At 39.1% G+C, this 20,867-nt stretch overlaps 2 protein-coding genes and 2 long non-coding RNA genes across 8 annotated transcripts in view; all 4 read left to right on the top strand.

Moving 5' to 3' along the window:
- Positions 1 to 20,867, top strand: part of LOC109404086 (uncharacterized) — a 65,815-nt gene that overhangs the window by 13,530 nt on the left and 31,418 nt on the right. The window lies entirely within an intron of this gene.
- On the top strand, positions 479 to 3,001 carry LOC134285797 (uncharacterized). The gene is made up of 4 exons (XR_009996653.1): positions 479 to 596; positions 1,195 to 1,333; positions 2,161 to 2,588; positions 2,955 to 3,001. It is a non-coding gene; the product is annotated as an uncharacterized LOC134285797 (long non-coding RNA).
- On the top strand, positions 5,041 to 11,170 carry LOC109413382 (uncharacterized). 4 transcript variants are annotated; one of them, XR_009996640.1, is made up of 8 exons: positions 5,041 to 5,537; positions 5,604 to 5,736; positions 5,899 to 6,031; positions 6,100 to 6,820; positions 6,887 to 7,055; positions 7,118 to 8,594; positions 8,653 to 10,164; positions 10,864 to 11,170. It is a non-coding gene; the product is annotated as an uncharacterized LOC109413382 (long non-coding RNA). The 4 variants fall into 4 exon arrangements; XR_009996641.1 differs by having other exon boundaries at positions 5,604 to 6,031; positions 8,653 to 9,543; positions 9,604 to 10,164; XR_009996642.1 differs by having other exon boundaries at positions 5,604 to 6,031; positions 8,653 to 8,823; positions 9,042 to 10,164; positions 10,864 to 11,169.
- On the top strand, positions 12,297 to 20,021 carry LOC134285791 (uncharacterized). Of its 2 annotated transcripts, XR_009996638.1 has the most exons (8): positions 12,297 to 12,967; positions 13,185 to 13,338; positions 13,411 to 13,958; positions 17,436 to 17,601; positions 17,674 to 18,462; positions 18,887 to 19,055; positions 19,123 to 19,308; positions 19,557 to 20,021. XR_009996638.1 is itself a non-coding variant. In XM_062847352.1 (3 exons), exons 1-3 carry the CDS (start codon positions 12,848 to 12,850, stop codon positions 13,560 to 13,562), a joined length of 426 nt encoding a protein of 141 aa, XP_062703336.1. In that variant the 5' UTR covers positions 12,297 to 12,847; the 3' UTR covers positions 13,563 to 13,618. The 2 variants fall into 2 exon arrangements, 1 of the variants encoding a protein (XP_062703336.1); XM_062847352.1 differs by lacking the exons at positions 17,436 to 17,601; positions 17,674 to 18,462; positions 18,887 to 19,055; positions 19,123 to 19,308; positions 19,557 to 20,021 and having other exon boundaries at positions 13,411 to 13,618.

The following is a 20,867-nucleotide window of genomic DNA, read 5'->3' as shown; positions in this document are numbered from 1 at the left end:
AATCCAGCTCACTACTTTCAATCTAGTACTTCACTGATTGCGTCCTATTCAGATTATCTGCAAAAGATTCCAAGTTCTTGTACAATACATTGAATCGCAAATAGTGTTTCGTGAAATAAGACATAGTATAGTTGTTACAATATTCTCCGAATTTGTGTTTTTGTAGCAAACAATAAAGTGATATTTTACAAGTCCTTTTTTTTGTTTTCCCGAACAAGCAAGTCACAAACGGCTAAGAAACTATCTAACATCTCTTCCCGTCATTATTTTTTTCAGATTTCGAACAATACTTCAGCGAACTGGAGCCGGTTGCAACAAAGAAGACGACTACCATTTCCCTGGACAACCAAGAGTTGGATTTTGTGCCCGGTAAACGTGGTACCAGTTTGCTCCGGATCAACAACTATTGCTACGCCAGAAATAACAAATCACAAAACTCGACCTACTGGGTGTGCCGTACCAGAGCGCAACACCGGCCGTGCAATTCCCGAGTCGTTACCACGCTGAAAAACAACGGACTGTATCGGGTCGTGATCACCAATCCGGTGCATCTCCACGAACCCAACAAACCCAGTGCCTATAGAAGAGTCGAGCAGGTCAGGAGGAGACCCAAACTGGTGGCACCGAAGCCGGTGCTGGAGGAAATTTTCACTTTCACGTTTGATTCGGACTAGAACTGGAATGAGTTGAAGTAAAATTCTTTTATTTTGTTTTGGTTGTTCAAGCAAAAGAAAGAGTTTCTAAATACAGATAGTGCCATAACGTCATACCATTCAGTACAACCAGTAATATAAGGTGATTCCTTACTGATACTGATGGGTTATGCAGTACTAGAATAAACTTACATTTTCTAACCGAAACTCTTACACTGTTTGCGGACTTTTGTACTCCTTAGGCTGTCGATGGTTGCTTAACTGAAATTAGTTACAGTAGATGACTGAGGTGAGGCGAATTAAAGGTGTTAAAGCAACAGTCTCTGCTCGATCTTGATCGAGTGCAGTTTTCTCACTACGTCATGGGACATCGAAATGTCTCACCACCTCAACTGGATCATGTTAAAATAGACTTGTTTAGTCCGACAAACAATAAAATGAAAACTACTCTGTTTATAAAAATGAGTTTGATTTGACTGCTTGGAGCATGTGCGTTATCTTCTTGATAATTAAACTCATGAAATTATTTTTATCGTTGTAGATTTCAGCCAGTTTCGACTAAATTATGAAATCAACCAAAAGGGCTTTCGAAGGCTGTTCATTGATGGGCACAGCTTCATTCGAAAAGAGGCGCGAAAGAACACCATTCGTTGGCGGTGTAAACACTACAATGATGTGCGGTGAGTATTCTAGTACCTTCTTATCAATCTTCTCTCATGTATATATGGCTGTTTAGATGATTCAGCATTAGGGTGAATAAACACTCACCAAATGCTTCCACCAAAGTAATATTTTGCAGTATTTTGCCGAGCTGAAGGATGCATCAAAGTTTTATGATGAACTTTCAGCAAAATTGGCTTAATTTCAGCAAAACGTTGCTGATTATCAGCAGAGTTTACTGAACAAATCCTCATATTTTTAGTGAAACCTCCACTGTCCCCACTCGCATATTAGTCCCGTTTGAGATTTCATCACTATATAAGTATATAGTATATACACACGCTATAAGTAGTCATAACTTTCGATGTACTCAAAAACCATTCTCAAAATTGCGGATTTTTATGTCAATGTGTGAAAAAACACTAAATCTTAAGCGTCCTATATTGAAAGTACCCGCATAACAGTCCCATCTAGAAACACTGAACTTTTTTGTTAACAGTTATGTATTTTGGTGCAAAGCAGACTGCAAAAGTTTCGAGATGCTCGAAATGTTTTTCAAATTTCAGCGATTTTCCACAGTTTTATATGGAATTAAAAGCTTGTTTCCGCCTGCCGTTTTCTCAATACCTGCTTTTAATAAATGTGACTGTTATGCGAGTGGGAGCAGTTAAACTCGGTAAATTTTAAACAAAATCAAGCAAATTAAAAGTGTATCTTTAGGACACGGTTGCTGATGTACTAGATTTGTAGCAATGAGTTGAATTCTTATATTCTAATTTGATGCTGTTTGAGCAGAACTTTGACTGTTTTCTGGAATCTGTGGATACTGATGACCCTTTATTTACAGTTACAAATGTGCCGCCCGGGCTACGTCCATCAATGAGCCCAATGGCAAACTTATTTCCTACAATGGCGAACACAATCATGGAATCGTAGAAAACAGACACAGACGAAGCGATCGAAAGCGAGTTGGAGCAGAACGATGAGCAGAGTTTTCGGATCAATGTGTGTTCATCAAGTCAGAATTAATTATTCCCCCGAATAAAGCTGTGTGCGATACTGTGAAACTGTTGTTTGTGTTTGATTTTGAGTCAAAGCAACTGTCGTTGTACTAGATGGCTAATCATTTGTATTTTTCTTTTCAGTGAAAAATGACGTAGCCTATGTGCAGACAAGTCGAGGCATACAATTGTCAATCAATGGTTATTTGTTCAAAGCATGGAAATCGGTTAAGAACGTAGGAATATGGCAGTGTCTTCAGTTTTCTGAATATGAGTAAGTATCAAAATCAGTTGTAGTAGTAGAATCACATGGATTTACTTTAATTTGCATTGATTGCCTAGTAATTTTTGGAAAAAAAATCTATTATAACCCAATGTAACGAAAGATGAATAGTTATTGGATCCTACAGTATCTGCTTGAAGTATTTAGAATATCAACTAATTTGAAATATTATTTCATTTATATACTGTAGACTTTAATCACTTTATTATCAGACTAGTATTAGAGCTATGAAGTAAATTTACAGAGATTACTATATTTTATATGATTTTTATGTCCATTCTAGTACTATTGTTATCACATATTATGGATTATTATTTAGATATCAAAAGTTTTTTTTTCAAATTTATTTATTTTCAGTTGCCCAGTACAGGCTAGTACGGAACGAACCAAGGATGGAAAGCAAGCACGCATTTCAATAGGAAGCAATCAGTGAAGTACTAGATTGAAAGTAGTGAGCTGGATTTTTGTATGGTGAGATGATCAATTCTCCATTTCTGCAATAAAACGGTGCAAACAGCGTGGGTTATATGATTTCTTTGCTAATTTGATGCTGTTTGAGCAAAATTTTGGGTAACTGTGTTGTTGTATTATTTATTCCTTGCAACTTGAACAACACAGTTACTCAAACTTTTGCTCAAACATCATCAAATTAGGCAAGAAATCGTATAACCCACGCTGTTTGCACCGTTTTATTGCAGAAATGGAGAATTGATCATCTCACCATACAAAAATCCAGCTCACTACTTTCAATCTAGTACTTCACTGATTGCTTCCTATTCAAGGGCAACACAATCATCCCGCTTGCAAAGATCGTAACAAAAACGCCACAATGCGACCAGTTATGAAAACCTACAGTAGAAAAAAACTCTAAGCCTCAAAAGGAATATTAAATTGCTGCTATTTGTGGTCAACATTGTGAAGAAAAAATAAATTCCCAACTTCTCTACTCAAGTCTAGCTTTCTCAGTTTAAAAGTGGCAGCACTCATTGACACTGCTCAAACTATTCGCTTATACTAATGCATTTCATTTCAGTTCTTGATGCGGAACATCCAACCGTCCAGTACATTGTGACTGACAAATCGCGTAGATTGACAGTAAATGGCCACTCTTTCACCCGCAAAAAGCGTACCGAGCGGTACACCATCTGGGAGTGTTGCCAATCGAGACCGCTAGGATGCAAGGCTGCGGTCACAACCTACCTGGAGAACACCGATGCAGTAAACATTCGTGGATCACACAATCATGTTATCGTAACGGAACGAAGGAGATTGGGCCAGCGAAAGCAGCTGATGGAGGAACGTCAGCGGGAGAGAATACGTAGGGAAACTAAGATAGAGGAAGCGTCAGTTTAATTCTTGAAGTAGTGCTTCCTAATCTCGAAATCCTACACAATATGGTGTATTTTTCAACGAACTGCTATTTCGAAATGATATACACTGAATCAATAAACTTAAAATCTGTGTGGTATGTGCAATTCTAGAACTTCATTCGTTTAAACCACACGGTCTCTCATCATTCTTGTTTATTTACAGATGTAACTTTTACAATGCAAAAAATACTGCTAATTTAGGGTTTGGGGAGTGTGCTTGAAACGATAAATCAATTCCTCAAATTATCAAAACCACTCATACGGCATATCTGATTTTATCACTGCAAAATCAGTTTTTTTCACTGAATTCTTTTTTGGAGTAGTGAGCAGCGGTAAACTAATCTGTGGCAAACTGTTTGTCTCATTTACTCTGTTGTTTACGCATGTCTTTGCACTCGTAGCAGGAAACGGAACCGAACCTCAAGTCCAGTATACGATCAGTAGTCGTGGAACGCCGCTGCTATTGCTCGACGGGTTCACCTTTACCAGGGATAAGGAACGTAACAGTTTTACCTCGTGGAAATGTGCCCAACATCGTACGCACAGGTATGGCTACGCGAAAGCTCGTTCTAGTATTTCATATTTATATGTTTCTCTCTTGTACCCGTTTTAGCTGCAAGGCTCGTGCCAACGCCGTCCGGGATCGCAGTGGCCAGAAGAAAATCGTAATCAAACACTCGCACAATCATCCGCTCGTAACCGAGCGAAGAAAGAAAAGTTCCTCTAGATAAATAAATGCGCTACTTCTAGTACCTCAGCCATGGCTAACCGACAACTGAGTTTTTTCATTGATTAATTTGTTGTTTTTTTTTTTCAAAATAATGTTTGTTTCACAATCTTATTTGTTCTTTTATATTACCTTGAAGCAATATTCTGAAATTATAGTATTATTTTCGAATTATCTGTATTGTCACGGTCGCCATGTACTATGTTGTTCTCTTGTCTTCAACATTTTTCCAAAGCCATGGCCAATTCGAAAGCCAAAAAGGGCTTTTCAAATTTAGCCTTGCAATTGACATAATCTAGTACAACAGTAGTCTTCAATAACTCTTGTGGTGATCTTTTTGCTCGGCATGATGTGCATCAGATGTACAATGAGCTGCCAATTTTCAGTTAATGGAATGGTCTTTTTTCTACCTCAACAAATTGTCACGCACCATATGCATAAATTCTTCAATTTCAAAATGTTGTTTAAGCTCTTGCTCCAGCTGAGGAAAAAACATGTCGGACCAAGATGGTCAAAATACCTATACTTGGGAGATCATTCAGTAGTATTCTAGTACTTCAGTGATTATCTTTTGTTTGTTTTCTATGCTGTCTTAGCACATACAGACAAGACATAATGTACATTATCCACACCATAAACTGTTAATTTTCAGTCGAAAAGTGGTTCTCTAGTACCTCAATGTAAACTTTCTAATCATATCATACATTTTTTCCTAGCACCAGTAACATACACGATGAACAATCGAGGCAATCGGCGAATATGCCACCTGGGATACCTTTTCGATGCGGAGAAAAGACGACACAAATCCACCAGCTGGCGATGCTGCCAGGCAAAGAAGCTTCAGTGAGTGCCCGCCGCGAATGCTTTCATTTCTGATGGTTAACAACATACGTTTCTTCTCCGTTTCAGGTGTAAGGCTCGGATAGTCGAGCGAATCTCAAAGTGGGGCGAGCCATCATATGAATTTGTGCGGTCTGTGCACAATCATGGTGTTGATCCTGGTGACATGCTGCTGGGATTAAGCTTCAAACTTTAAGGAGCAGTAAATAAATTCTTTTATTCATGAGTTGAGATGGTTTACTATTAAAAAGCATGTATACGTATAAATAAAAATAAGTATTCTAGTGCTTGATTTTCATGTCTGTTTATTTCATTACTCTGTTAACTTTGGAGCAGTTTGTAACGATATCTCGTCATTTAACAGATGTTACCGAAGTACAATACGTGTTGAGCGCTCGTGGAGGCTTACAGCTATGCATCGATGGCTTCCGCTACACACGTGATCGGATTAAAGATAACAAAATTATCTACCGTTGCGTGCACTACAAACCGTTAGGGTGAGTATTGTCATCTGAATTGTAATGGTGGTAGCATCTCTGACTCTGCTTTTCGCTTCGTGTTACAGATGCAAAGCACGTGCCCACACCGATAAGGATGACCCCAAGGTGAAGATTATCGAGATGGAACACAACCATCCACTGAAGATGGACCGCCGAAAAAGTGGAGCCCTGAGACAGCTACTGGAGCAACGCAAACAGGAAAATCGAGCGGCGGGTGTGCGTGCAAGTCGAAAAAAGTGATGGCGATCTATTTTTCGGCGATAATCTAGTACTTTCTGCTGATTGTAGGGACAACATTTGGTTTATTCAATTCGAAAGAGCTAATGAAATCGATTAAATTCTAAGATTTTAGACCTCTCGAAGCGTCTTCAATCTACTACTACAACTTGATTAGCACAAATCTGTTAATAGTTTATTTGTAATAATTTAGTCTTAGAGACGTCTTCATGGTAGTTTATTCTGGTTGATGAATAAATCAATAAAGCGACTATGATTAATATGTTGATGTGTGTCTAAGTTTTTGAGATAAAACATCAGTTATTTTAGCACAGGCACATTTGGCCGTTCTGAAATAATCACATTCACATTCAAACAATTGCAGAACTAAGCATATCGCCTGTCCCTCGACCAGTTAGGACGATTACTACGAAGCTATTCCGTGCTCAACAGAGCAAACCGATCATCGGCGCTGCTGTCGAGAGATTCGTCTTTCCGCTACAATCTGAAGAGGAAGTGGACCGTTTGGAGTACACCGCTCGAAGAGATCGGATCATTCGTGATCAATATGTAAGCAATGCGATGGTCAAGTAATCTAGTACTTCTAACTGACATGTTTTCAATATTTTACAACAGGTAGCGTTGTTGCAGGAAGTGAAACCTCACCATCAGGATCCATCTAATGTTTTTGCAGACCTGTTTTCCGACGAGGCACTACTGGGATACAACTATTACGGAAAAACGAACCGAGCGAAGAAGAAGAAAGCCATGCGGAAGTACATCATATTCACCGATTGTATGGTTGGTAGGTGGAGGTGTACTTGATCAACTAAAGCTGGTGTCATCCATAAGTGATTCATTTTGCAGATGCATGGCTTTCGCATGGGGTTACGGAAGAAAGTTTGAGAATATCTATCGTTAAGGTAATTGCCCGACTTAACCACAAAGTACGTAGCAGAGTATATCGAAGAAACCCTTCAAGCGTTACAACGCAGGATGGTGCCGAAGTCGGGGAAGAACTTTATTGAAAGAAGTGTGAAAATTTTCCAGCGATGCTAAGAAGTAATGATTTGTTATGGTGCAGGAAGTTCCCATGGTTAAGATCATTCCGTAAATAACACTGCAGTACTAGATTGCAACATTTTGGAATCGTTAAACGACTCTTGAATCAATCTGTTCATTAAGTTTTAATTCGCATTCTACATTTATTAGGGCAAACGCCTGCATTTACTCAACTATGCTAATATTTCTTTTACAAAATCGTCGGCCTGGAAAACACCGTTCATGGAAAATCAGACATCTTCAAAAATAATTGAAATTATTCCCAAATTTTAGTACTGCGATGTGAACTTGGAATATTTGAAATGCAAATGGTGACTGCCAACGTTAGAATAAATATAATTTTATTATTATAATAAAACAGTAAACATTGGACTAATATTTTGTTATATATCTACAGAGATTATCAGTTGAGCCTCTAATACCTAATTGTATAAACTTTTTCAACTCCCACAGCGTGCAAGTGCCATACATCTAAACCGAAGAAGCAAACAGAGCAATGGTTCACTGTGGATGCGTTCCAGTACGTAGAGAATCGCAAGGGTAATCTCAATCTTTTCTACCAAGGATACGAGTATTTACGGAGACGTGTTGCTGACCAAGCAACCATGTGGGAATGTAACAAGAAGAGAACCTGCGGGGCACGAGCCCGTAACCCGAAACGGCAATCAAATCAAGCTTAACAAGTTTCGACACAATCATCCGCATTCGCGACTGGCACGTGGTCCGGTTATTGTACCCGCCGTTAATCCGGTGCCGATCATGTACAAGGACGAGCCTCTGGATTTGAATGCTCTTGACGAGGCGATTTCGTAGAGTGCTTAGTAACAATTATATCTGTCAAAGCATGCTGTATTATTATAATCTAGTACGTTCTAAATTTGGGTTAACAACAAACAAATAAATCAAACATTCCGTCTGAAATCTAGTACTTCATTTCAACCAGTACACCAACCTTTGAGAACGTCACTAATCAATTTCCTGATTTCCATTCCAGATTTCTACGTTCGGTACGTGACCGGTTTCAGGGGCAGTCGCAAACTGAAGGTGGGCGAGTTCAGCTTTACCAAAAACAAGGAGTGTGCAAACAAAACGTACTGGTCCTGCGCCAGGGCTGGCATGAACAAATGCAAAGCGCGGGTGCTGACCTATACGCTGAAAAATGGCGAAGAGAATCTGGTGGTACGCTATCCCACGCATAATCACGGGCCGTTCTAGTACTGCACTGTATGATAACATTAGCCAATGGAAGCAAGCATTAAGATTATGGAATCAAACTGATTTTGTGAGTTAGTAATTAAAATTTTATTTTCCCGATAATCACTAGGCCTTTTTGTTTCCAGGCACAACATATTTGCTTGAAGGATTCCTGTGGCTGGTAGAACGATGATTTCCATTCTCGATCATGAACTATTATATCCAATCAATGATCTTTTTAGCGGAATATGAAAACTGGTATAATTAACCACACATTAAGTTGAAAAAAAAAACAGAAAATTCGATAAATGCATTAAGTAAATAACTATCTTGTTACTATTATTGTTAAAATATTATTAAGTTGACTCGCATGAACATTATAATCATGAACTAGTACTGCATGCTTAACACTTTATTGACAAAAGGTGTTATTTCATGATTCATGGATCACGTGTGTATGGAACTATGTACTACATAGTCGTGTGTGATAATATAGTAGTTCATCATCTACTTTTTCGCTTCCATCCCGTTGCAGCCTCGCTGAGTACGAGTTTCATGCAGCAATTTCAACCCCAAACACTTCTCTCGTCGCCTCAGTTTAGCTTTAAAACATCCCAACGAAGCGGTCGTCATCTGCTGGTGGTAAATGGGGTTACATTTTTCCGAAATCGCCATCGCAACAACAAGCAGTACTGGAAGTGCAACCAGTACTACAAGTGCAAGTGTCCGTGCATTGTCGTGATCGATGAGATCAACTCGCGCATGAACGTGAAGCATGTTCACAACCACGATACGTCGTCGAGTGCCGCCGGTGGTGGTGCTAGTAGGAGAAATAGTCTTCTTCCGCCGATGTTAGATCCAAGTACTTCGGCCTTGGCGGGGTCATTTCTAAACGATAGCTTACTGGTTGGAAGTAACAGCGCACTGGTTGCCGCTGCTTCATTTGCCCAAACTGTGCAATCTAGAGGGTTTATGAATAAAAGATAATAAAATGAGTATTACGAAATGTGATTTTTTGCTACAGTGCATCCAATCTAGTACTACATTCCGTGTCTTCACCTCAAACAAATCGAGTGACATTCTCCTCTTTCCAGCAGTTCTTAACAGAAGACGCTCCAAAGTCTACGCAAATAACCTGGAGCAGGTGTCGGACATGGAGGTAGCCCGGTTCGGACTAAGTCAACGCAAGGCCAAGAAGCTGCTCTATCGGGGGTTCGAGTACGTCAAAGATCGAGACTTCCCCGACTCGACTAATTGGCGGTGTGCTTTGTTCCGGCATCAGAAATGCCGCGCTCGTGCGATAACCACTGTCATCGAAGGCGTTACCTACGTAAGGCTGACCAACGACCAACACAATCATGATTTACAAATGTATCGCAAGGCTTCGCTACTAATGCCAAGGGAGGGGCAATGAATAGGCGGGAGGCAGTTCTGCTGAATAGGATTTGACAAATTCTGTAAATCCCTCTAGTACTTACAATATCACGCTGTAATGGACAAATATATTGTTCACTACTCATTTGGATGTTTCAGTAACTACTGGAATTTAAGCTAAGTTAAACAATAATTACACATTGTATATTTATTTGTTGCAGGTTGGAACACGAACACACGGAGTGCTGCTAGCCACAGAAGGAAGAACAAGTCCAGATTTGTAGGTAGGTCAATGTACAGTGATCACTGTTTCAAAATTAGCATCGAATGACCAGACTTTTAAAACTATTTAACTATTTGACGCATTGGAAGAATGTTCTGTCACACACACTTTAACTCAAGTAACAATTTTTAGTCAAATAGACTTGATGAGGTTCTAAGAGCCATCAGGTTCTAAGAGCAATTATAATAATTAAAAGGATGTACAATTCTGCATATTATTCGCCACATTTTCAAAGGCAACGTATGACAGTGACATTCACTTTTACATTATGCATGTGGACGTTTCAACTTTCATTGACAGTAGAACTAAACACGTAAAATGGAATATACTGTCCGTGTGTCAAATGGAAAATATGTGTAGTCAGATCCTTCAACCTTTCTACTTAGGCAGCATTTGACATAAAAACAAGTTAACAAAGAAGATATTCTTGATTCTTCAAATTGTCTCTGGGTTCAGAATATTCAAAGTACTAGATCAACCACCACTTGAAAGATGTGCCATTCGAAGTAAGTTCGGAAACCATTTAGTTAGTACATAATTTGATCTGAAGTAAAGTGAAATTCTGAAGACATTTTCAAACAAATTAAGCTCAATCCATTGCAGTTCCACTTAATGTGAATTCAATCCAACTTGTTGCCAAATCCAATCTTAAACCAATGTGACTTTATAATGTTTGTTTTTCATTTTCCCCCATTCACAGTACCAAATACAAGAATATTGGACCCATCCTGCCATACGGTCAGCTACAGTTTCAGTCAAACGGGTAAATCCATAGTCACCATCGATGGGTACAGTTTCCGCAGATATACAGCACACAAATCGAGAATCTACTGGAGATGCACCAGAGTCAAAACCAAAAAGTGTCGAGCCAGAATTACCACATGCGCCGATAGTTCAAAAATGTTCTACAGCCTTCGGCCTCACACTCATCCGCCGGACGTCTAGAAATGAATAAAGCACAGTGATGAAGCTAACTGCCATGCGAAGCGAGCACTTTGTACAATAAACTGTTTTTGAGGCTTGTTTCAAATATATGTCTCGAGCAGGATAGCGACTTGCTATTGACGATAGTTGAAGGCCCGAGCAGTGTTGGAAATGAGAATGGAGATGGTCTTCATTAACGTCCAGCGTTGCTCATGACTATTGGCGAGATTAAGTTGTACTAACATATTATTTTTAATTCATTATTGCAGGTTTTAATGCATGGGCATTGAATTCTACAAAACGTGCAAGAGGTTCCAGAGTCTTAAGTAAGTGTACAGCTTTTTTCTACGTGATTTAAGCAAAATATATAATTGAAGTTAATATGACACGATCGGTGCGGTACTAGATTTGTAGTAGTGAGCTGGATTTTGGTGTGGTAGTATGATAAGTCCTCCGTTTTTACAATAACAATGTGTAAAAACCCTTGTTAGTATAATGTCTTGCCTAATTTGAGCAACACTACAGGTCACTATGTCGTTGGAGAGACAAGAAATGGAGAATACCATATCACAGTGTTCCAAAATTTCACTCAATTAGCATCATATCAGGCAAGAAATTGTAATACCCACGCTGTTTGGACCATTTCATTACAATAACGGAAGTTTTATCAGCTCACCATACACAAATCCAGCTTATTACTACAAATCTAGTACTCCATCGATCGTGCTCTATTGTATTGTAGCTTATTCCTCGTTTTTTTTAAATCAAATCCAAATTTAATAACGTATTTAAATTTCCTCCATTTCAGAACGGCACTCGAGAATATTGGATCCGTCCTGTCATACGATCAGTCACGGTTTCAGCCAAATGGGTAAAGTCATAATCACCATCGATGGGTACAGCTTCGGGAGGTCTTTCTCCCAGGGAACGAGAATCTACTGGATATGCACCAAAGTCGTAACCGAAAAGTGTCCTGCCAGGATTACCACAAGTGTCATTAGTTCGAACATTATCCATGGTGTTCGACCTCACAATCATCCGCCGTAGGTTTAGGAATGAATCGTTAGATGACTTTGAAAAATAAATCGCAATGACCAAGATGTTTGCAGCTCAAAACGTGAATTTTGAACAGCTGTCTCCTCTCATCAATGATATCTAACACACATATATTCAATGTTCGTTTCCCTCAACAGCCGAAAACACAAGGAAGTACCGGAACCCTCCGGCGGAATCAGATAGCGATAGCGATGGTGGTTTTCACCGATCAAAGTCCCAGCTATCCCCGTTGGATCTGCGAGTGATGATGGGTCGTACGGGACGTCCAACGTTGCTGATGGGTGGCCACGTTTTCACTCGCAATAACACTCACAAAGATAAAACCTATTGGTTGTGCTCGAAGAGTCGCTCGCTGAAGTGTCGCGCCCGGATTATTACCCTGGACGGTAGTGGGGGACTGGTTCTCAAGAATCAGATCCATAACCATTCGGCGGGTGGAAATCGCTAGTGCAGATGTAAAAATAAAGAATAAAACACTAGACTTTTAGTTTTTTTTTCATATCATTTATACATGCCGTACTAGATTCTTCGATTTCTCACTAACCACCGCCTAATTCTCACCCCTTACAGGAAAAATCGTCGTCAAGGAAAAGTCAACGGAAGAAAAATTCTTCTTCGTCCGCACCGCCGATGGTCGCTTTAAAATTCATGCAAATGCCCCTTCATCAAAAATCAAGAAGGAAAAAGCACATCCACAGCAGAAAATGGTTAATACTGGAACCAGACTGATTCGATCTGGAATCATCTTTCCCCTAAACGAAGGAACAGAAGTGGAACAGTTGGAACAACTTGTGAAGAAGAATTCTACAATCAGGCAGGAATATGTGAGTAACAGCCAAGCGTGAGGTACTAGATTATGACCATAAATTGATCAGCTTGAAAAAAAAGTTTGCATGTCATATGCCATCAGAGCCGTCTCCGATCTCTTCTTATACTTTGATTGTTGCAAAACGGTATGATGTCGAACGGCTTTGTGCCAAACGATGTTCCTGTTTACGAAAAAATACAGTCCTAGTACATGATTTCTTTTTCACATTGCAGATTAATGTTCTGAAGCTTAAGCCTAGGGATACGCAAATCGTCCATTACATGCACAACGTTTTCACAGACGATTCACTTATTGACTACAATTACAATAATGGCCATGGCAAACGCGCCATGCGAATGTACGACATATTTTCCAAATGCTTCATGGGTATGCTGGACTAGTTCTATTGTGCTTTGTGAACGTAAGAAGTTAACTAGTTCGATTTTCACCTCTTTGCAGACGCGTACGAAGCGGAGGAACTTACAGAGTTTGAGCTTGCCTACCAGCTGACGTTGGCGATCAAGCAAAGTCGAAACCGGATGCGGCAGCGCATGTTCCGCGCTAGGAAAATTGTGAAAGCAAGTTGTGGAAAGAGAAAGCGTACTCCATAACCATCCTGCGGGTGGAAAGCGCTAGTGCAGATGTAAAAATAAAGAATGAAACCAGATCTTTTGTTTTTATTTATTATATCTACATACAGTACTAAATTCTTCGATTTCTCACTAACCACGCCCTAATTCTCACCTCTTACAGGAAAAATCATTGCCAAGGAAAAGTTAACGGAAGAAAACTTTTATTTCGTCCGCACCGCCGATGGTCGCTATAAAATTCATGCAAATGCCCCTTCATCAAAAATCAAGAAGGAAAAAGCACATCCACAGCCAAAAATGATTAATACTGGAACCAGACTGATCCGATCTGGAATCATCTTTCCTCTTAACGAAGGAACGGAAGTGGAACAGTTGGAACAACTTGTGAAGAAGGATTCCATAATCAGGCAGGAATATGTGAGTAACAGGCAAGCGTGTGGTACTAGATTGAAGGGCTTGAAATAATAAGCATGCAGGTCGTATGACATCATGTCCGTTTGGCATAATATCTATCAGAGCTGTAATTTTTCGACAGCACTCTATGATTCCGATACTTAGTTTTTATTTTATTTTTTGTTTTAGTTTTCCAGTCACGGTTGTCCTTCAAAAGACAACACGAGAGAAATTGACAAGCTACTCACATTCCGACGTAGCGTACTGAAAGCTACATTTTTAATTTTTTGTACGTGTACTGAAAACAACCACCGCAGTCGTTCGATATCGGTTGATCACCGCCCAAGTAACAATTTCATTGCTGATTAGTTTTGTTTGATTTTTGTTAGGGTTTTATTACAGCAATAATTTAAACTCGCAGTTTTATGACTGCTTTTATGAAAACCATTGATAAAATGTTTTATAGTATACTTGAAGATATCCATAAAGACAGATTTTAAGAGTAAACAAAACTTTCCGATTTGTAAACCTTGTGGTAATAATTATTACCACAACCCGAGCAGAAGGAAAAAGCTCAACAAAAGCATATTTTGATATGGAGAACAAAAAGTGATATTTGTTTGTTTGAGATAAGAGGTAAAAGTACTGAAAATAATATCTCAATTTTACTCCTGGAACATCATCATCATAGCACATTTAGCTCTTGGTAAGATCTAACCAATAGCAGTGAGCTATTTGATTGATCTTCAAATATCATATTTTGCTATTGGTTAGATGGTTCAAGAACAAATTTTTGCTTTTATTCTCAGTACTTTTACCTCTTATCTCAAACAAACCAATATCACATTTTGATCGTCAGTACTTGAACTCTGCCCGGGAATAAAACTGTTAAAACTCTCAACAGATGGCGATCCGTTCGATTAGTAACGACATCTGTTGGTGGAAAAGCAGAACTACGAAATTTCTGGGTTTATTGCGGTCATCATAAAAGTAAACTTGCTTTCGTTTTATTTTCGCTGATTATGGTTGTCGCCATGTTGAGGAATTAGCTAACGTGAATGGAAAATAGTTAATTTTGCTCAAATTAGTAATGAACTGATAGTTTGCCACCATTTCCATAACATGCTCACATAAATAAACTCTCTCTGCTGAGTTTTCTTGTGATTCGAGATAGTTTTACTAAACAAACAAATTGATTTATTTCATTCCAAGATGATAATATTCACTATTTTTGAAGCGCATTAATTTTATGATTCTGCCACCCCAATATTCACGGTAAAATTGAATGCGCATAAGCCTACCAACACAATAACAACTAAAATATTACTTTGAAATGACCGCTTCTACTTACGAATGATGTATCGTCCTGAACTTTACGTGCCATCGAAGAAGCTTCTCTGCATCTTGAGCTGTCATAATTTTTGTTGAAAAAAAAAAACAACAACAACCGAGAATGGGAAATTTTTCTACTAGGTTTTAAAACGGTTTTATTGCTACTCTTAATGCGGTTTGCAAAACCTCTCCGAGAGTGGTCCACTTAGCCGGAAGATGCTCTTAAAGAGGTTATCAAGAGGTTTTGATGTATAAATCAGTTTTATTGCGAGTTTTATAAAATTGGTCATGAAGATCTCTTGTAGAGCCGAACAAAACTTAAAATGTTACTTGGGCCCATATAACAATTCCATTGCTGGTTGGTTTTGTTTGATTATTATTAGGGTTTTATCACAGCAATAATTAAAACTCACAGTTTTATGACTGCTTTTATGAGAACCATTGATGAAATGTTTTATAGTAAGTATACTTGAAGATATGCATAAAGACAGATTTTAAGAGTAAACAAAACTTTCCGATATGTAAACCTTCTGGCAATCATTATTACCACAATAAAACTGTTAGAACTCTCAACAGATGTCGATCCGTTCGATTAGTAACGACATCTGTTGGTGGAAAAGCAGAAACTACGACACTGCTAGGTTTATTGCGGTCATCATAAAAGTAAACTTGCTTTCGTGTTATTTTCGCTGATTATGGTCGTCGCCATATTGAAGAATTAGCTAACGTGAATGGAAAATAGTTATTTTTGCTCAAATTAGCAATGAATTGCTAGTTTGCCATAATTTCCATAACATGCTCACATAAATAAACTATCTCTGCTGAGTTTTCTTGTGATTGGCGATAGTTTTACTAAATTAACCAATTGATTTATTTCACTCCAAGATGATAATTTTCACTATTTTCGTAACGCACTAATTTTATGGTTTTGCAACCCCAATATTCACGGTAAAATTGAATGCGCATAAGCCTACCAACACAATAACTACTAAAATATTGCTTTAAAATGATCGCTTTCTACTTACGAATGATGTATCCTCCTGAACTTTACGTGCCATCGAAGAAGCTTCTCTGCATCTTGAGCTGTCATAGTTTTGTTGATAAAAAAACAACAACAATCGAGAATAGGAAACTTCTCAACTAGGTTTTAAAACGGGTTTATTGCTACTCCTAATGCGGTTTGCAAAACCTCTCCTAGAGTGGTCCACTTAGCCGGAAGATGCTCTTAAAGAGGTTATCAAGAGGTTTTGATGTATAAATCAGTTTTATTGTAAGTTTTAAAAATTTGGTCATGAAGATCTTTTGTAGAGCCGAACAAAACTTAAAATGTTACTTGGGCGATCTCTATCGATTGTTTCTTTCGATAAGCTAGCGTTACATGGTCTTCAACTTTCTAATGTATAAATCATAACTTGACTCTCCTTCGGAATACTTAAGATTGTTTTATTGATTGAGTAGGCATCTGACGTCCAGTTGTTCTGTATCACCTAACTTTCCCATTGATGCTATCCTGCGTTGTAGTCCAAAGGTCTCGTACATCCAATACTAGTAAGACATACTCGGGCCCAATAACTTGTAAAACCAATTCGTCATGATTACGATTTCATTAATTCCAGGTAAATATGCACTTGTTTACAGTTAGTTTATTCTCCATAACACTTCAGAATATCATATCAACTACTACCTCTTACTGTGTTCATAGTTCATAGTGTGCGTAGTTCTTCACACAGGTTGCCTTATCGAGTGTTACTTTTAGCTCTGAACAGTTCTCAGAGCTGGTCGATTCTTACGTTTCTGATCGATTGTAGGGGTTCTGCATCATATCTTGTTCCTTAATCAAGTTTTTACTTTTTTGCCATCCCTTTTTGGGCCTCTCATTCCTCTGGTGTTCCATCAGGCAGGACTTATCTGGACCCCTAAAACCTATTAGAAAGACAAATCAGCGAGACTTTCAACAACTTAGCGCTGTTTGCTTATTTTTTTTAACATTATGAATACAATGACGCTGACAACAAATGAAATGCAGACTGAAAAAGCGTATTGTCCAAATAACTTATTCAACTATCACTAAGCCAAACGGGTATGATGTCAAACGGCTCTGTACCATTCGTGCTGCTGTCATCAAAAAGAGTGTAGTACTAGATCGTAATTTCATATTTTCCCTTGCAGATTGATGTTCTGAAGCTCAAGCCTAGGGATACCAAAATCGTCCATTACGTTTACAACGTTTTCGCGGACGAATCACTTATCGGCTACAATTACAACGGAGTTAACGTTGTTGGCCAAACTAAACGTGCCATGCGAATGTACGACATATTCTCCGACTGCTTCATGGGTATGCTGTACTAGTTCTGTTGTACTTTGTAAACGTATGCAGGTAATTAACTCGAATTGCACCTCTTTGCAGAAGCGTATGAAGCGGAAGGACTTACAGACGTCGAGCTTGCCTTCCAGCTGACGTCGGCGATCAAGCAAAGTCGAAACCGGATGCGGCAGCGCATGTTCCGTGCTAGGAAAATTGTGAAAGCAAGTTGTGAAAAGAGAAAGGGAACCCCATTTGAGACTTGATGAACTTGATGTCTACCTTAATGATTCAATTATTTACATTTTAAGACGCTCAGCTTCTTCATTGTTTTTTTAGTGCTCTTAGCCTTATAATGAGGTTCGGGAATCAGTACTTTCTTTTTATAATGAATTCTAACATGCTTACATTTTTTCATCCCGAAGACAGGTTTATTTTATTTTGAATAAGTGCTAATGGAATGCAATAACTCTTACCACTACGATACCATACCTCAGAAATACTTTACTTTGTAGAAGTAATGTTTTCATCAGAAAATGTTCGAATCCAACACTCAAGTAAAAATAAAATAAAATTAAAAAAAAAACAAATAAAACAAAATTATCTGTTAACGTGTATTCTTCAGCAGAACAAACTTCTTGAAGCTTAAACTAATTATACCAACTCCTCTCCATTCCAGACCAAGAGTTCATGATGATAGAAATCTGCTCCGATGAAGCCACTCGGCATGCCTCCGACGATGATGAGCAAACCAAAGCTACAGTTTCCACTGGAGGTAATACTGCAATAAGATCACTTCGGTTAGCGGGATTCACGTTTCCTCTGAAACGTGCAGAAGACATCGAACGCTTGGAGAAAGCCGTCAGAGCAGATTCGTTCGTTCGGAAAGAATACGTAAGCCAGAGTCAGAATAGGGCACGTTCGGTGTAGTTTTAGATTTGTAGTAATGAGCTGAATTTTAGTATGGTGAAAAGGTCAATTCTCCGTTTCTGCAATGAAATGGTGCAAAAAGTGTGGGTATTATCTGGTATTATGATTCCTTGCCTAATTTGATGCTGTTCGAGCAAAACTTTGGATAAATATGTTGTTTATGTTGCAAGAATTGAAAACAACAATACTGTTGCCCAAAGTTTTTCTCAAACAGCATCAAATTAGGCAAGGAATCATAATACCCTAACTTTTTGCACCATTTTATTGCAGAAACGGAGGATTGACCTTCTCACCATACTAAAATTCAGCTCATTACTACAAATCTAGTACTTCACCGATCAGTCCTATTGTGTACATTTCAGTTTTGAAAATCAACTGCAAATTTCAGATTCGCTACGTGTCATCTCGGGTGGGCGATCATCGTAATATTACAACGCACATCAGAAGGCTTTTCAGCGATAGATCTCTTGAGAATTACACGTATCATGGGGTTAGCAATCCACAATATCCTCGGAAAGCAATGAAAGACTACGACATCTTCACCAAGTGTTTGCTAGGTTAGTTTCGAGGACATCGCTAACGTACTAGATCGTAACGATTCGTGTCTCTTTTTAACACTTGTAGTTGCTTGGGAGGACGATGACATCACGGCGGATGAGCTCAGAATGTCGCTTATCAAGGCAACACAAAAAGCGAAGCAGCATTTATCGTCCGCTCGGTACTACCAGCGCTACCGGAAACAGCTTCTAGAGAAACGGAAAGCCAGTTGGAAGAGCAAAAAGCTGCTCGAGTAGTTCCGAGTGTTCGGTGGTAAAATTTTGAAAACGAAATCTTGCAGAAATAAAACAAACAATCGACTGTAATTTAGCTACTAGAATATTGCTTCATTGATGAAATTGTCGTCAAAACATTTATCATCGATATTCACAACTTCAGCATCTCAATTTTCTCGTGACACATATTCCATCATAGTCAGATTCTATAACATATCAGTAACCATTACTCAACAAGTGATCATATAAACCACATTAATTTTCAATATTTTCTACCCATTCTAGTACGAGTCAAACATCACATGGCCGCCAAGCTCGGCTATACCCAGCGTGGGAAGACGCTGCTGCTGTTCAACGGATTCGCCTACGTCAAGGACCGCGAAGCCATCAAAAGCTGCCACTGGAAGTGCTCGCTGTATGGGAAGCTGAAGTGCCGTGCCAGAGCCGTCACCAAAACGGCAGTCGACGGCCAGTTGATGATGAAAGTCACCAAGTCGAGCCATAACCACGGCCAAGATGCGTACAAATTCGAACTTTCCACAATGAATAAACCATGAAGCGGATGTTAATCGGACGCGTTTTTCTTCAAAAGTTTAGAATAATACCGTGATTGCAGGACTAACCTCCTTTTTTTGCACTTTCGTAGGTTTTCCAGATGGGGCCTAATTTGGGAAAACCGCGCAAGGCTGTCTTATGCTGTGGCACGGAAACTACGGGTATTTCCGTGAGAAGCAGAAGCACAACACCACCAATGGGGCACGTTCGGTGTAGTACTAGATTTGTAGTAATGAGCTGAATTTTAGTATGGTGAGAAGGTCCATTCTCCGTTTCTGCAATGAAATGGTGCAAAAAGCGCGGGTATTATGATTCCTTGCCTAATTTGATGCTGTTTGAGCAAAACTTTGGATAACTATGTTGTTTATGTTGCAAGAAATGGAGAAAACAACAACACTGTTGCCCAAAGTTTTACTCATACAGCACCAAATTAGGCAAGGAATCATAATACCCACGCTTTTTGCACCATTTCATTGCAGAAACGGAGAATGGACCTTCTCACCATACTAAAATTCAGCTCATTACTACAAATCTAGTACTTCACCGATCTGTCCTATTGGAAATGTGCCTGCTACAATAAATATCGCTGCAAGGCGCGTGCTGTGACGAAGGAAATCGGCGGAGAGTACTACTTCCGCATAACCTGTGATGAACATACACATCCTCTGTATTCTAGCGGCTATTGGCGGGCCAAACGGAGAAACGAAGTGGCCCCGTTGACGTCGGTAGTGCGCTGCAGTGGAAGATGGTAATGGATAAACACTGTACTAGATAATTCATATCGAACAATGAGTGTGATAATTATCTATACATTTTAATAAACAATCAAGGACTGAACGGTGCAGTTGTATTCACTTATAAACAAGTTGATCTAGTACTACGACCTGATCACCAAATGACTAATAATTTTCACACTTTCAGACGTTTCGTACATACTAAACAAACGAGGAGCAACTCAGCTATGCATCAATGGGTATCCCTTCATCCGTTTGAAAACAACCGAGGACTACCAGTATTGGACCTGCAGAGAGTACAAAGCTC

The sequence above is a fragment of the Aedes albopictus genome, chromosome 1 (genome assembly GCF_035046485.1).
Source record: "Aedes albopictus strain Foshan chromosome 1, AalbF5, whole genome shotgun sequence".
Taxonomy (NCBI): Eukaryota; Metazoa; Arthropoda; class Insecta; order Diptera; family Culicidae; genus Aedes; species Aedes albopictus.
The sequence above is the reverse complement of the archived record's forward strand: the minus strand, read 5'-3'. Positions and strand labels throughout refer to the sequence as shown.